Consider the following 18121-nt stretch of genomic DNA (forward strand, 5'->3'; position numbering starts at 1 on the left):
TTCATTTTGCACTGTTCTTTGTAAATACCAAGTTGACATACAGCCCTCGTAACAAATGGTTTATCCAGTGAGCTGCTATGAACATGAATCATACAAAGCGTCTTCATCCATATGTAAGCACACTGGCAGGATACCAAAAAAAAAGGCACATGCACATGACCATTGTTTTTTCAGTATCTTAACCTTTTCTTTTTTGCGGATAGCATACTGAACCATACATTTCTATTAGGTAATGCACACATCTGTTTTTTTTTCCAGATTCGTGTGTCCGGTCCACAAAATTATAGAACAAGTCCTATTTTTGCGTGTGTTTGTGGTACCTCTCGCCCATTCTAGTGTATGGGTCTGTAAAAAAAACAGACATCACGCGGAAGCCACTAGGATCGTGTGCATGATGCCTAATGGATATTATTACATCTCAATGTGTCAGTTTCTGCATAATTAGTGAAGTCTTTAGGATATACAGATAATAGTTTGACGTCTTTTATTTTCCAAGCACGCAACCTCACGTCCGTTTTAGACTTCCAGAATGAAATTACACAATGTTCAGTGTCACACTGTGTGGACCCATTGGAATACATGATTGAGGGTCCATTCTACAGTGTAAATTAAAAGGGGTTGTTTTCTTTGTACCCCCTGCAATCAGTTGTAATCTATGGGAGAAACTGGCATCTTGTGGGCAGTTTCCCTACACTGCCACCACTGGTGAAATTAAGCATTACACAGTTCCCATTGAAAATAATGGGCTGTCTGTCTAATGCATGGATGTGCTGGGACCTCCAGAGAAACACTTTGTAGTTGCTCTCCATTATGTCTAGTAGATGGGAGTTCCCTAATAGGGTATTTGAAGCTGGGTTTTATAAACCAAACAATCCACCCAAATTGGTGATAGACTACAACACCCAATGATCTGTTTCAGTTAACCCCACCATCATGTCATAACCTGGACCCTTGAGCAGATCTCCTGGTCCACTTTTGGGACACTCACTCGGCAATGTTACCTTGTACAACTTTTTCCACAAGTCCTTTGTTAGGGTCACATTTGGGGAAAAGATCAATCGTGTGTTTATGTATTTAGATGATGAAATAATATTATCTCTCAATACAGTTACTCACAAAGGACCCCAAACAGAGGCTTGGCTGTAAGGGAGATGGAGCTGCAGGTGTCAAACAGAACCACATATTCAGGAACATCAACTTCAAGCGCCTGGAAGCCAATATGCTGGAACCACCATTTGCTCCTGATGCAAGTTGATTATCTTTTTATCCCCCTAGCCTTCTTTTTTTTTCAATTAAGTTGGAAGCCTATCAATTATCTAATTAGAATTTGCAGCTGTAATTTATTTGTTATGCTTTTTTAAGTGGGACAACTTCAACAGGTGGGTTCATGTATTCATAGGCCAAATCGTGGCAGATTCACCAGGGGTTTAGTTTGTGTCCACAAGCTCCTGGTTCCCTCATTTACTTAAAGAAGTTTTCCCTTGACAATAAGCTGATCACAAAGTTTCCCCCAGCTGGTACCCTCAGCGATCATCTGTGATCTGTGGGGAAACTTGGCAGTAAGTGTTCTATTTCCCTGCAGCGCCACCACAGTGGAAATTAAGTACTACACAGTGTCCATTCTAATCAATGGGTTGTCTGTGTAATGCAGGACAGGACAGGTCCTCCAGAGTGAGAGACGTTTTGTATAGCCACTCTCCAATCTGTCCACGAGATGACGATCCTGAAAAGAGGACTTCTATCTATTAACTCAGAATTCTCCAATAGAGTCTATGACAATGGGTTTTCTAAAGGAAAATCCTTTTTAAATATCTGATTTGGCCCCACATAGGTGCTTATTTTTAGTCTCCAGACCTATGTGTGTCATTTGCCATGGAGATGCTTATTGTGTTTACCTGATCGGAAGTTCCATGATGCTATGAGAATAATCTAGGCCATGAAGAAGCCGTACTCGCATGCCCTCCATAAATTGAAGATGCAGGTTCAGCATTACCTACTGATAATGACATTGAATGTTAAAGGCACTCTCTGGCAGGCCTGAGGGGGCGGAGCATGACACAGGCATCCTCTCTGTGGTGTTCTTTGAATTCCTGTGTCATGCACCACCCCCTCCAACCCTAAGCTAGACATAACAGTGAATCAGTTTTGCCAGGATTGTTCTTTTAAGAAACATATCGATCTAATCAGTCAATTTGGTGTATTTGTATATTGGTATCTCTACTCTAGAGTAGAGGAGAAATTTTAATTTCACGTATACCCCTCGTTGGCTGTATGTTTCAGACAACTTAAAAATGGAAAGCCCCTTTCACCTGCATTGTTTATATACCTGCAGCGTGTTCTGTAGATGATAGATCTGTATATATAACTGCCTGTCTCTCCTGCAGCCGCGTGCTGTGTATTGTAAGGACGTACTGGACATTGAACAGTTCTCCACCGTAAAGGGAGTGAACCTGGACACCACAGATGATGATTTCTACTCTAAGTTCGTGACGGGCAGCGTCTCCATTCCATTCCAGCAAGAGGTAAGTTGTATTTTATATTGTTGTTTCGACAGCGGTGCTGTTGAGCAGAAGGGTTTAGTGTTGTGATTCAGCACCTGGAATTATCAATTGAATTTCCTCCTTTTTGCAGATGATTGAAACCGAGTGCTTCAAAGACATCAATGTTTATGAGACAGACGGCTGCTTGTCGCCAGACTTGGATGTGAGCAAACCGAACATTAGACCAAAGAGAAGCTTCTTCCATCGATTGTTCAGAAGAGGGGTGAGACGAATTTCATGCAATGTTAATCTCAGTACTAAGAATAGATATTTTTTAGAATTAGTCATTGTCTGGCTTATTCTCCCCGACTTCAAACCTTCATAGCTGTCCTACTGTATATATATATAACAGGCAGAAGACATAATTACCTGCGGGTTATACTGGCTTGCCCTTTGGCACCATTCTTACAGGAGACCCATCATCAGGATCCCCTAATACATCATATTGTCATTGCAGAGTGATGACATATCATCCATAGTGACATCACTGCTGCAGCCAACAATTGTCTGCCATTGTCATGTGGCACTGGAGGATACGTCATTGTTCTGGAGGCAGCGGGAGACCGCGGTGATCAGGGTTGTGACAAACACTGAATTTTATATATCAGTAAACGCCATCAAAGAGTTTTTGTTAAGGTTTTATGTTCATAGAGCTTATTCATTTTATAATAAAATGTTCTGCAACTTTGTAATATAATTTGTCGTTTAAATGTTGATCATTTTTAAGATCTCTGCTGGCTGACAGGATGAAAGATTATTTTTTTTTGTTAGCCTAAAAGGCTGAGCATATCCAACGGACAGGTACACAGATTAGGACAGTAGTGAGGTCTCTTGTAACAAGCCCTACAGCTATGTGAGCAGCATCTTATCAGGACAGGATTTCAGTCTCCGGATGTAGGTTTGACAGCAAGAATACATCTGGAATTGACACACAACTATAATAGCAAGTTGCATCATTTTCCATTATACAATAAATAAACTTTATTCAAATAAAACTGGGACTATTCTTTGTGATTTTAGTTTATTGCCTATAATAAAGTTCTGTTCACATTTACTTTTTGTATACGTTGGAGGTAAACGGTACCTCCGACATACTGTATACCGCCGTGGAGCCATACAGGGACATACGTCAGTCATTAACCACAATGTAAAAAAAAATGCATACTGCGTTGTATACTTTTTTACGGTGGCCCACTGTATAGGAAAGCATAGTCGGCTATCCTATATAGTAAAAAAAAAAAAAGGAATGACGACACGCACCACCCCAACGTAGGCAAAAAGTACACTCTTTTGGCCTCCGTTATGTTGGCGTATTCGGCGGGATCTTTCCTGGCACAAACGCCGAATGTGTTCACATAACGAGATGTAAATAGAGCATAAAACTTTTTATATCAGGTCTAATAAAGCACTCTTCATAAATATATAGATGGGGAGATTTATCAACGTTAGTGTAAATTCTTGTAGCAACCAATCAGATTCCATCTCTCATTTCCCCTCAAGTCATTTAAAAAAAATGAAAGCAGTGGCATGATTGGTCGCTATAGACAACGGCTCCATTGTTTGTTTTTGCAGCAGTTTTGTAAAATCTCCCCTATTGTGCTTTATGGCTTATCTGAATCCTGGTGACAATGCTAGAAAGTGATGAAGCCGGTGCCAAACTATCACCAGGCACCTGACATGTTTAATGTCTAGCATCCAGACCTTAAAAGGAAATCCATTTGGCAACATTTATCATAATTGTCTAACAGAAAAACTGGCCTTTTTGCCCATAGCAACCAATCCGAGGACGGCTTTAATTTCTGAAACTGCTCTGGAAAAATGAAAACTGTGCTGTAATTGGTTGCTATGGACAACAAGGCCGTTTTTTTTTCTTTCTTAGAGCCCCTTTACACGAGCCAATGACCTGGCAAACGAGCAATCATATGACCGCTCGTTCCTGATCATTGGCCTGTGTAAACAGGTCAACGATCAGCCGATGAACGAGCAAACACTCATTCATTGGCTGTTTGGATCTTTTATGTGGCCTCAAAAACGGTCGCTGGTCGGCAGCATTTCTCCGTGTGTAAACGGGAAGATGTTCTGCCGACATAATGCAAATCCATTGGAACGAACAATCGTATAACCTATCCTGCATCTCGATATATTAACAATCATTGATCCTTATGAATGGAGCTAACTAGCGCTGATCGACAATACATCACATCGATTGGCTCGTTTTTCTGGCCAGTATTGGCCCATATAAAACCACTTTTAGACCGTTTTGAAAAAGGAGGCTTATTATTTTTCAGTATTTGGTGATATACGTCTGGGTGGCTTCCTTACAGTAGGCACCACTGCCAGTGATTGTTGGAAATCTTGCAATTGGCGCAACTTGTCACCCATAGTGAAACATTGTGGCTGCACAACAGTCTCAATAACTCGTGATTTTAATAGGACTCTCACGTGGGCCAACATTTGCCGTAGGGCACTAGCCTAAATGTAATCCATTCAAGAATTTGTACTTTGGGATGAACTGTGACTGACTCTTCTCCTTTTTCGACTTCTAGGTCTGCTTTAAATCCTCGTACAGTGAAGATGATGAAGAGGCCACCAGACCATAAACCACTGTCCAATAGCCAAAAAAATCAAATCCTAGAGCGTTAAACTGCAAATATTTTATTGTATCTATGAACTGTAAAGGTGTATTATAAATTAAACAAAGAATTCTGTATGCGTTTACAGATTTTGTACATTTCTACTTGAATTCTGTTAAGATGTATATTTTCACAAAGTGTATTGTACAAAAAAAAAATAAGGCCATATTCGTACCACTCCGATGCATATAGTGTTTGCGTGTGCATATGTATATCAGTTATACATATATAATATGCCAATATATACAAACCATGTTATCTTGAATGACTGAAACTATTTAAAAGCCACAGGGTGTTAGCGGCATTAACTGCATACAGTGCCACAGCGAGGGTTGCCCATCCCCCTCCCCCATACATAGGCATACACAATAAATAAGGGCCACATACTAAACTCCGCCTCTCGGGGGGTGGAAAGCAGCACTGCAAGGACTTGTCTATACTGTTTGTATGGTTCTGAGCTATATTTGTGGATTAAAGGAGAACTTTCCATTTTTGTTTTATTTATGTTTTTATTGTTGTCGTGTTGCAAAATGATGAATTTAACCCTTTTTTTTTTTTTTTTTTTTTTTTCTTTTTTAAATTTGACTTCCTTTTTTTAAAATAATAAATGGCTTAAACCATTGGTAGCCAAACAGTGGCCATAGGAATATCTGAGGTCATCATGACTCCTCTACAGGCAATTAATTTTTTCCTATTAGCCAGAAATGTAGTTAGTGCAACCATTTATGCCATTCCCCACCCCCTTCTTTCAATAATGGAATTGTCATATGACATTATTGGGGGTGTGCGACTATTGTTCTCAGCAACCCACTGCTGGTGCCATGTCGCCGATGCATTAAGTTGTTCCTATTGTGCTTCTCATTGCCTTGGTATAGGACAAAGCATTATTCAGCACGTTGCCAATAAGCCACCTAGGCCGTTTTTTTTCAAAGTGGGTTCCACTTGTGCCACGCGTCTATTAGGAATTCCTGTCGGAGAGTATATCATTAGAGTAGATGGCCTGGCAGATCCCTAGAAGCAGTGCAGCTTTTCTAGCACACGATCAACCATATGACATCATGGAAGCACCTTCTCGATAAGACTTTGAGTTGCGCTACAAGAAATTACATTTCAGAGCTCCTCGCTTTCATTAGGAACGCAGGGAACCCTCAAAAGTGCAATAACATGGACGTTCCCACCTGATTTAGAGTTTGGTGAGGAATTCTCACCTGGTCCTTCATATTCATGGGGTTATCTGAAGGTGACAAGGTTGTTTTTTAATTTGGGAAGTAACTCCTTTTATTATTATAAAAACACATAAAACTATTTCCAGAAGTCCCAGTGTGTATCTCAAGAATCGTTGTACTGTAGTGGTGGATGTGAATAAATTTTTATCATGTATCTTATCTTCATATAGTTTAGAAAAGAAAACATTCTTACTTTTATGTCTACATCCTTGATATGTTTTCACTTTTCATGGGGGTCTTCTTTTAGGATGCTCCTCCTGCTTTTTGTCAAAATAAATTACTTTATTCTTCTTTCACCAACAAAAAGCGGCATCAATTTTATGGCCCAACCATTTATAAGAGTCTTATGTGGCCAGGTGCGAATTGAGGGTACCATGGCACCCGGGTACTTTTTCAAGTCTGGGCCCACCCCCCTGAACTCTGAAGACAGAGATCTGATGACCCTGTACCGTATGTATTTGCAGATTTCTGTTTAGGCGACCACAGATCTACCACGGTTTTGAATTTGATGTAAAAGCAGAATGAGCCATACAGAAGAGAGAAAGCAGAATACTTTGGGACCCTAAAGAGGTCAGGACCTTTAAATTGTTTGTGGTTTCCAGAAAAGATATCTGCTGTGTGTGAATATAGCCTTAAAGAACCAGTGTCTGTTGTTCAACCCCCTTAAAGTCCAGGCAATTTTTCACTCTCCGCCTTCCTAGAGCCATAACTTTTTTATTTTTACGTCAATGGAGTGGGGTGAGAAGGATTCTTTTTTTTTTGCGGGAGGAGGTGTAGTTTTTATGGGCACCATTTAAAGTACCATATGATGGGTGAATTGGAAAAAACTGAGATTCCTCCATGGTTTTTTGGGTTTCGTTTTTACTGTATATATTTACCTTAGATTTAACATCTACTTTTACCTTAAAGTGTAGCTAAACGTTTGACAAACTTCTGACATGTCATAGAGACATGTCAGAAGTTTGGATTGGTGGGGGTCCGAGCACTGAGACCCCCACCAATCGCTAGAACGAAGCAGCAGAAGTGCTCGTGTGAGCGCTCAGCCGCTTTGTGTCTGTTCGGCTTTTTCCGGAAAGCCGATGTATCGGAGTACGGGCTCATAGACTTTCTATTGAGTCCGTACACAGAAACATTTATTTCCGGAAATAGCCGAACAGACACGAAGCGGGTGAGTGCTCGCACGAGCACTTGAGCTACTTTGTTCTAGCGATTGGTGGGGGGGGGGTCTCAGTGCTCGGACCCCCACCAATCCAAACTTCTGACATGTCACTATGACATGTCAGAAGTTTGTCAAACGTTTAGCTACACTTTAACCCGTTAGTGACCGCCAATACGCCTTTTAACGGCGGCCACTAACGGGCTTTATTCTGATGCATATGCCTTTTTACGGTACTGCATCAGGATAGGTAAACAGAGCAGGGAGCGTCAAATCTCCCTGCTCTCAGCTGCTAGAGGCAGCTGAGGGCTGGGGGCGTCCCTGCTCTGCCGGGTGAGATCGATATTAGTATCGATCTCACCCGTTTAACCCTTCAGATGCGGTGCGCAATAGCGTGCACCGCATCTGAGTGGTTTTGGAGAGAGGGAGGGAGCTCCCTCTCTCTCCCACCAACACCCGGCGATACGATCGCCGAGTGTCTGTGTCTCCAATGGCAGCCGGGGGCCTAATAAAGGCCCCCAGGTCTGCCTGGAGCGAATGCCTGCTAGATCATGCCGGAGGCATGACCTAGCAGATGCCGGTCCGTTTTAAACGGACAGGCAGTAATACACTGCAATACAAAAGTATTGCAGTGTATTACAATAGCGATCAGAGAATCGCATATTAAAGTCCCCTAATGGGACTAGTAAAAAAGTTAAAAAAAAGCTTAATAAAGTTAATTTAAAAAAAAATGCTTACAAAATGCTTTACTATTAAAATAAAAAAGTTACACATATTTGGTATCGCCGCGTCCGTAACGACCCCGACTATAAATGTATTACATTATTTAACCCGCACGGTGAACGCCGTAAAATATGTAATAAAAAACTATGGAAAAATTGCTGTTTTCTGTGAATCCTGACTTTAAAAAAAATGTGATAAAAAGTGATCAAAAAGTCGCATCTACTCAAAAATGGTACCAATAAAAAGTATAAAGCCCTCATACAACCGCATCGGCGAAAAAATAAAAACGTTACGGCTCTTCAAATATGGAGACACAAAAACAAATAATTTTGAAAAAAAAGTGTTTTTACTGTGTAAAAGTAGTAAAACATACAAAAACTATACAAATTTGGTATCGTTGCAATCGTAACAACCCGCTGAATAAAGTTATTGTGTTATTTATATCACACGGTAAACGCCATTGATTTAAGGCGCGAAAAAGAGTGGCGAAATTTCAGGTTTTTTTCTATTCCCCCCCCCCAAAAAAAAGTTCATAAAAGTTAATCAATAAATAATGTCCCCCAAAATGGTGCTATTAAAAAGTACAACTTGTCCCGCAAAAAAACAAACCTTATACAGCTATGTCGACGCAAAAATAAAAAGGTTATAGCTCTTGGAATGCGACGATGGAAAAACGTAAAAAATGGCCTGGTCATTAAGGTCTAAAATAAGCTGGTCATTAAGGGGTTAAGATAAGGTAAATATATACAACCTCAGAACCAAGCTCAGTACATATATACAGCCCTAGAACCAAGCTCAGTACAAATATACAGCCCTAGAACCAAGCTCAGTACAAATATACAGCCCTAGAACCAAGCTCAGTACAAATATACAGCCCTAGAATCAAGCTCAGTACAAATATACAGCCCTAGAATCAAGCTCAGTACAAATATACAGCCCTAGAATCAAGCTCAGTACAAATATACAGCCCTAGAATCAAGCTCAGTACAAATATACAGCTCCAGAACCAAGCTCAGTACAAATATACAGCTCCAGAACCAAGCTCAGTACAAATATACAGCCCTAGAACCAAGCTCAGTACAAATATACAGCTCCAGAACCAAGCTCAGTACAAATATACAGCTCCAGAACCAAGCTCATTTTGTATGTACAGCATCAGAACTAAGCTCAATACACAAATACAGCTCCGTACAGAGATCATTTGCAAATTCAGTTTAACTCCTGCCATATAAGTTTGTACGACCTAAAACGACTGCTCCCAGTATAGCCAAAACAATAGTTGGCATATGCTGGAAGTTGTTTTTTCACAAAAAAAGAACGATACACATCATCTCGCTGCAGATCATACGGTGACTACAGTACTGATCAGTCACAGGGCGAATAAACATTTACGTTGAGTGACTCACAGTTGACGCCTCAGATCCTTTTTCTCTTTTGTCTTCATTTGTTCCAGATCTTTTATGATGACTTCTCCTGGCCACAGCCCATTTCTGCAGAGTTTGCCGGTCAGATGTCTTCGGCTCCTCACTTTTCCAACATTTCCACCCCTTTCAACGAAGATAAAATTCTCATGGTGCCATGCTCTATGCCGCTGAATAGTATCACACACTGTGCCCCTAAATATAATAGTACCATACACCGTGCTCCTGAATATAATAGCGCCATACTCTGTCCCCATTAATTAAATTGTGTAAAACACTGTACAGTATAACACCACACATACTAAAAATGCCCCCTGTAGATATTGCCAGTCACAATGCACCCTGTAGACGGCACGCACTGTAGATATTGCCCGCAACGCTGCCCACCGAAAAAAAAAAGCCTCTAAAGCTAACAAAATATTTGAAATTGAAAATGGCGCAAACTCATGCTGCGTTTTTATTAAGCATCTGTCGCTTTTTTGCATGTTTACTATCATGTTCAACAGGTTTCAATTTGCTGGTGTGGTTAATTTCTCACTAGGCTGCTCCAAATTTTTGACCCCACAAAACTATGAAGCAGTCTACACAGGCTAGCCCCAGTGTACATTGTGGTTGTTACATTTTATTGTTTTTTGTACACTTGTGTAACATTTCAAATTTTAGTGAGCATGATCTAACATCTAGAACTTGCACTAAATTCCCAAATATCCCTCCACTAATTTTTAGCATTTGGTGTATTTCTGGTAAATTTTTCGCCATTTATGACGTAAAAATGCAACCAAACTAATGAGAAGATCTTGGTTATGAAGATCGGTTGTCAAAACTAAATTTATATACTCTAGAGAATGGAAGGCTAAGGGGGATATATTTTTGTATAAATATGTAAATGGAACTATAAAAACCAATGGGACAACTTCCAGACCCCAGTGGTACACAAGATCACCTCTTGCAGCTAAAGGAAAAGATTTAACGTCAAAATACGGACGTATCGATAAAGTAATGGGACATGTTCCTATAGGATTTGGTAATGACTGAAAGTTGGGATATACTTTAAACAATATAAAGGGTTATGCCACTTTCAAACGCCAGTATTTTGCTTCAGTATTTGCAAGCCGAAAACCAGGAGTGGACCCAAAACGCCGAATAGATAGATCTTTCCTTTATACTACTCTGTGTAGGTTCCACTATTGATTTTGGCTTCCTAATATGGATGCACAATTCTGTCATGTGAAGAAGACCTTACTAGTAGTAATGTAAAATGTTGGTCCAGGAATCTGTCTGATGCAAATAAGGATCAGAAAGGAATTATTGCCCACTTTATGGCAAATTAGTCTGTGCCATTCAGGGTCTTTTTTTTTTCTTTCCTTCCTATGGATTGGCTGGGGTTTGAAAGTAGAAAAGGTTGAACTTGGTGGAGGCATGTCTTTTCCAACTACACTGCATTCCAAATTATTATTCAAATGTTATTTTTCGCTGATTTTCCTAAATAGTCGATGCAAATGACAGTCAGTATAATCTTCAAGCCATCAACCGTTGGAGTATAATGCGAATTTTATTGAACAAATCTAATGATAACAGGTTTTTTTTTAGAAGTAAAAAGCTCGACATGCACGGTTTCACATTATTAAGCACAACAGAGATCAAAACATTTTAAAGGTTGTAAAGAGAACTAAAATGGTAATTTGTTGAATTTGCAGCACCAGGAGGTCATATTTACAGAAATCAAAAGCTCTTTCAATCAAAAAAAAACTTACCAGGCCAAGTTACATGTTAACATAGGACCCCTTCTTTGAAATCACCTTCACAATTCTTGCATCCATTGAATTTGTGAGTATTTGGACAGTTTCTGCTTGAATATCTTTGCAGGATGTCAGAATAACCTCCCAGAGCTTCTGTTTTGATGTGAACTTCCTCCCACCCTCATAGATATTTTGCTTGGGGATGCTCCAAAGGTTCTCAATAGGGTTGAGGTCAGGGGAACATGGGGGCCACACCATGAGTTTCTCTCCTTTTATGCCCATAGCAGCCAATGACACAGAGGTATTCTTTGCAGCATGAGATGGTGCATTGTCATGCATGAAGATAATTTTGCTACGGAAGGCACGGTTCTTTTTGTACCACGAAAGAAAGTGGTCAGTCATAAACTCTACGTACTTTGCAGAGGTCATTTCACACCGTCAGGTACCCTAAAGGGGCCTACCAGCTCTCTCCCCATGATTCCAGACCAAAACATGACTCCGCCATGACGTCGCAGCCTTGTTGGGACATGGTGGCCATTCACCAACCATCCACTACTCCATCCATCTGGACCATCCAGGGTTGCACGGCACTCATCAGTAAACAACACGGTTTTAAAATTAGTCTTCATGTATTTCTGAGCCCACTGCAACCGTTTCTGCTTGTGAGCATTGTTTAGGGGTGGCCAAATAATAGCTTTATGCACACTTGCAAACCTCTGGAGGATCCTACACCTTGAGGTTCGCAGGACTCCTGAGGCACCAGCAGCTTCAAATACCTGTTTGCTGCTTTGCAATGGCATTTTAGCAGCTGCTCTCCTAATCCTATTAATTTGTCTGGCAGAAACCTTCCTCATTATGCCTTTATCTGAACGAAACCGTCTGTGCTCTGAATCAGCCACAAAATCTTTTGCCAGTACGATGATCATGCTTAAGTTTTCTTGGAAATATCCAATGTTGTCATACCTTGTCCAAGGTATTGCACTATTTCACGCTTTTCGGCAGCAGAGAGATCCTTTTTCTTTCCCATATTGCTTGAAACCTGTGGCCTGCTTAATAATGTGGAATGTCCTTCTTAAGTAGTTTTCCTTTGATTGGACACACCTGGCAAACTAATTATCACAGGTGTCTGAGATTGATTACAATGATCCAAAGAGCCCTAAGACAATACCATCCATGAGTTTCATTGAAAAACTAATAATTAAATGTTTAACACACTTAAATCCAATGTGCATAATAATTTGGAACACGGTGTATATATGACAGGAATAGAAAACCAGCTACACACTTCAAAAAGTAACTCACTGGTTCACTTGGCAGGCTCTACAAGACTCCCCAGTTTATTGCTGACCCTCAGGGTCCTCTGGCCCTCCTAACTTTCAGACAAATCAATATTTTATTGACAAAATCTAACAGCCTCCAATAGTGGCGTGCAGTGAACAACCCGATTCTGGTATATAACGGACCACACTGATAACTAGGTGTTTTCTCTACCACCTTATCAATGCCTGCTATGTGTGCAAGTTAAGTGACAACCACAGCACCTTATACTTCTAGCTGCATGCTTCAACACCGGAGACATAATTGTTTCACCGTTCCAATTCCCACTGGGTCTCCAGCTCACGGAACCTTTTGGGACTTCGTGGGTCATGGATGAGACTTCCAAGATATCTGGGACGCTTGAAGGGTATGCCTCTATGTACTGCGGACTCTTATGGGGATTACTGCCTTGTTTCAGATACAAGGAACCTCCCCTCCTGCAGCAGCCTAGACCCTTCATTATATGTCCAACACACTTGTCATAATTATATTGGTACTTCATCTTCTGTCTAGTTCTGCACGGTCGGCTCTACAGAAATGACAGAGGGATTGTAAGGGTATGATCACACGCAGTGGTTTCAGGCATAATTCGGGCGTTTTACGCCTCGAATTACACCTGAAAAAACGGCTCCATTACGCCTACGAACATCTGCCCATTGTTTTCAATGTTTACGATGTTCTGTTCCCACGCTGTCAAAATACGGCTTGTAAAATGATGGCTCGTCAAAAGAAGTGCAGGACACTTCTTGGGACGTTTTTGGAGGCGTTTTTCATTGACTCCATTAAAAAGTAGCTCCAAAAACGGCCGTAAAAAATGCTGTGAAAAACGCGAGTTGTTAAAAAAACGTCTGAAAATCAGGAGCTGTTTTTGCCTGAAAACAGCTCCGTATTTTCAGACGTTTTTGTTCACTGCGTGTGAACATACCCTTACTGTCGACAGCAATTGTCTCAGATCTAATACGCTAGCACTTAAGAATTTTATAGCTTGCACCATATTTTTATTTTTTATAAATTCTTTTATTTTCGTTTTGAAAGCACAAAGAAAAACACACAGTATACTCCGTACAAACCAAGTCGGTATTGACATCAGCCACAGGCCAGTAACTTGCATAACAAAAGTGCATAAAATTACAATGGAAGGCAGTATATGATGGAACAATAATGGAAGAAATGCAGATATGCACCCTGAACCCGCAGCGATGCATAATGCTCCGTAGTCGAGCAGGGAAACAGTAAAGAGAAAGAAAGAAAAGCGGGGACAGTAAGGAGAGAAAGAGAGGGAGAGGAACTAACCTGACCCAATTGGGCCTAGGTAAGGAGTCAAGAGGTCATGATGGCCTTGTATTCCACAGAGGATTAAAAACTGATCCATTCACGCCATGTGCTGAGGAAAGAGGCGTGGGACCCTTTCATTGATGCCGTGAGGTCCTCCATTCTCATAATCTCCTGGATCTTGCCACACCACATGCCCACCGACGGGGGACAAGATGGTCTCCACAGCTCTAGCCGCATTCACCAAGTGGCGAACAACTGAGCGCCTATACATAGACAGAGGTATCTCACACAGATGGAGCAGGAAAAGGCCCGACGACCTCGGGAGGGGGAAATCCGTGAATTTCGAGGAAATGCGCCACACCTCGGACCAGAAATCAGTCAAGAGTGGGCGGTCCCAAAAAATATGCAAGATCGTACCCACATGGTCACCACATCTCCAGCACAGTGGCGAAACCGCCGGAATCATTGCATGCAATCTGGAAGGCACCCTATACCACCGAGACAGAATCTTGAACCCTGCCTCCTGAAATCTACTGGCCATTGAGGATTTATGCGTCATGGTAAACAGACGCTCCTTGTGTTCGGGAGTGAATATTAGACCCAAATCCCTTTCCCAACTAAGCAGGTAAGATGGGGTAGGCAGATTGGAAGGCGAGATCAGAAGAGCATAGAGTTTGGACAACAAATGGCGCACCGTGCCCATGCCTGTGCATAAAAGTTCAAATGGGAAGCTGCCCGGCGAGTACACCGCAGGATTAGCTAATGACGTCAGGTAATGTCGTAGCTGGGCGACCTGCCATGCAGAAAAAGGGACAGGGTCCGACAGAGACTGTAACTGCGCACCAGACATCAACCTCTCCTCCTGCAAAAAGTGTACAGCACGTCCCTTACCTGCCCTCAACCAAAGCAGGAAAGGACCACCTTCCCGCCCCGGTGGAAATGCAGGGTTACCCAAAATCGGGAACAGTGGGGAGGGAGACGGGGAGATCTCTGTCCTAGGGAAGAGCCGTGCCGCAACTGCCAGGGTGGGCCCGATCGTCGGGTGTGTCCGCACTGCCAAGGGAGTATGTCTACCCAACCACAGTAAGGCCTGTAGAGGGACTGCCAGAAAAGCCTGTTCCATGGACACCCACTCCTTAATCTCGCTGTGTCTAAACCAGTCTAGAATTCGTGTCAAGTGGGAGGCATGGTGGTAGGAAACAAAGTCCGGAAGACCAACACCCCCCTCCCACTTCGCACGAAAAAGCATGGAACGGGCAATACGCGCAGGTTTCCCCGCCCAGATAAACTTGTGTAGAAGAGACAGCAGATTGAAAGAACGGGCGTGGGACATGTATCAGGAGGGCCTGAAAGAGATACAGAATCCGCGGCAAAATATTAATTTTAAATATGGCGCACCTACCAAACCAGGTAAAGGTACCCGACATCCAAGAGTCAAAGTCGCTCTTTACACGTTGAAGAAGCAAAGAGAAGTTCATGTAAAGGCGAGACAGATCACTGGGAAGTCGGACCCCCAAATATTTAAGCGAGTCCCTCGCTCATTTAAAGGGAAAGGATTCAGACAGGTCAGCAACCAGGGTCTGTGGCAACGAGATATTAAGTGCCTCAGACTTCTGGTAGTTGATCTTGAAGTTGGATAATTTTGAGTATCTACTCAACTCCGCCATCAGGTTGGGCAAGGAAATCCTGGGAGCCGTGAGAAAAAAGAGCAGGTCATCCGCGTAGGCAGCGACCTTATGGACCCTACCGCCGAGGGCTACGCCCGCAATGTCTGGATTGGAGCGAATATGGCACAGGAAGGGCTCCAAACATAAAATGAAAATTAATGGGGCAAGGGGCAGCCTTGCCTCATGCCTTTAGTGATTGCAAATGAGGGTGAGTAGTGCCCGTTGACCTTAACCTGAGCCGATGGGGAGGAGTAGAGACCCGAGATCCAATTCATCATGTGAGCCCCTAAGCCCACATGCCGCAAGGTTGCCAGCATGAAATCCCAGTTGACCCTGTCAAAGGCCTTCTCTGCATCCGTCGACAGAAAACAAGTGGGAAGGGTCGAAATGCACCATATTTTTCATGAGGATGAAGCTAATTGTGCACGGCTACTGAGCAATTCTCCATTCTTTTCAATACAGTTAGGCTATGTTCACACGCAGTGATTTTAGGTGTTTTTCGGGGGCGTAAACGCCTCGAAATAACGGAAGCTGAACACCTACAAATATCTGCCCTTTGATTTCAATGGGAAAAACGGCGATTCGTTCAGACGGGGCGTGTTTTTACGTTGTGTCAATAGAAAAACTGCTCCAAAAAAACGCATCAAAAAAGTTTGATGCTTTAAAAACGACTGAAAATCAGAGGCTGTTTTCCCTTGAAAACCGCTCTGTATTTTACAGCCGTTTTTATTTTAACGTGTGAACGTACTTTATTGTACTTTACTTGATTAATTTGCCCCAATGTGTCCTCTAAAAGTTAGAGGTTTTCCTATAATCAATATTTATCACCTATCCACAGGATAGGTAATAAATATCTGATTGTGGGGGTCTGACCGCTGGAACCTCCACCGATCCCAAGAACGGACTTACCTGGCTATCCCTGTGGGCCCCATATGAATGGAGTATGCCTGGCAACTGCTCCATTTATTTTCTACGGGGCTGCCGGTGATGACCAAGTGGCAGCCCTTAGAAAGTGCATGGAGCGCTGTGTATAGAACAGAAGCAGCAGCGCCACTGCCTCTATTAGTCTTGGTGGTCATGTGACTGGTCACATGATTGCCAGGAGTCCGATAGTAGGAAGCCGTTGCTGGATCTAAGTAGACCCAGCACAATCCTAACAGTGACAATAGTCAATATAACAGCCAAATTTCCCCTGTACGTGGGGCTGGTGCGCTGCCAACATTATAGTCAAAAAGTATAGTTTAAATAAAATAATAAAGTCCCCCAAAGTTCTTTTCTGACCTCTGAGGGACCGGCCATAATAATAATAATATTTTTTTTATTAAAGGGACACTCCAGCTAAAAGGAAACTTTCCCATGTTTACCATTATGATATTCCATGTGTCAGTCTCTCACCTGTTATTTATCTCTATATATCAGACTGGGTTGGTTGCTTAGCAGCAGTGTGAATCCGCCTCGGTGACACGCTTTCTATATGGAGATTTAAGTGTCACCCATCACAAGCTTCAGCAGTTCCTGTACTACACTAGTTTTGCACGGGGGGGGGGGGGGACGGGACGGACGGGGACACAGAAACTTCTATCATCAGCCACCACTGATGCTTGGACAGGTTCCTGTCACACAGGTATAATGTAGAAGAATATAATGCAGCCTCTCTGTCTGTATACTTATGGTTTCTCAGCTTATTTAGGAGAATATAGAGGGAATGATAATCCGTGTCCCCCAGCATGCAGATAATGGTATGGTCTTTAGCTGGTCATGTGATGCTGTGCTGAAGCATCATGGGATTGATAGCAAAGCGGAGAGGAAGAGAATGCTGGGGATATCTAAGAATCAAGATGGAGGCTTTTTCTAAGCACAGACAAGGCAGCAGTTCAAAAAGTAAGTACAGTATACATAAAAGAAGAGTAGAGTGTGGTATACAGCCAGGTGGGGGGTGCAGACATGGAAAGCTAAAATTGTCTAGCCCGTAATTTTCCTTTCCTTGAATCCGAAGGCAGCACAATACAAACGGGTTAGTCATGCCTCCTGGCTGCTAGGACAGAAGAAAAAAAACACATGAGTGGTTAATCAATTAATTAAAGGGATAGCCTGCAGGCAAAGAAGCCCAATTTCCCAACTACCAAAGAATGTTGTGAACAAAACTTTATTGAGCTACGTATAGCAAGACAAAATCACATAGAATGTATTAAAATTATCACTACCTAAGACCGGACATAGAAGTAGGTGCCTGTGCAGGTACAGGCATGAGGTAGATATAGGTTAGAAACGTAGAATTCCTATCACCTAACAAGTTAAATTGTAAATTGTCTAATGGATTGGCAGTAAGTCCGGTCGGCGGTAGGTATTAAAATATTAACAGCCCCCCCGACATGTTTCGCTTAATTGTATATTGCGCCCGCCAACTACCTGGGGTCTCCTTTA

The 18121-nt window shown here is 42.1% G+C and overlaps 1 protein-coding gene across 1 annotated transcript in view; it reads left to right on the forward strand.

The window, feature by feature from the left end:
* Positions 1–5248, forward strand: part of GRK4 (G protein-coupled receptor kinase 4) — a 208344-nt gene extending 203096 nt beyond the window's left edge. Inside the window, exons 13-16 of the mRNA XM_075857386.1 lie at positions 1109–1246; positions 2385–2522; positions 2632–2763; positions 5087–5248. Of these exons, the coding sequence (XP_075713501.1) occupies positions 1109–1246; positions 2385–2522; positions 2632–2763; positions 5087–5140 (462 nt within the window). The 3' untranslated portion in view covers positions 5141–5248. The remainder of the gene's footprint in view (positions 1–1108; positions 1247–2384; positions 2523–2631; positions 2764–5086) is intronic.
* The last annotated feature ends 12873 nt before the right edge of the window (positions 5249–18121 follow it).

This window comes from Rhinoderma darwinii, chromosome 1 (genome assembly GCF_050947455.1).
Source record: "Rhinoderma darwinii isolate aRhiDar2 chromosome 1, aRhiDar2.hap1, whole genome shotgun sequence".
Lineage (NCBI taxonomy): Eukaryota > Metazoa > Chordata > Amphibia > Anura > Rhinodermatidae > Rhinoderma > Rhinoderma darwinii.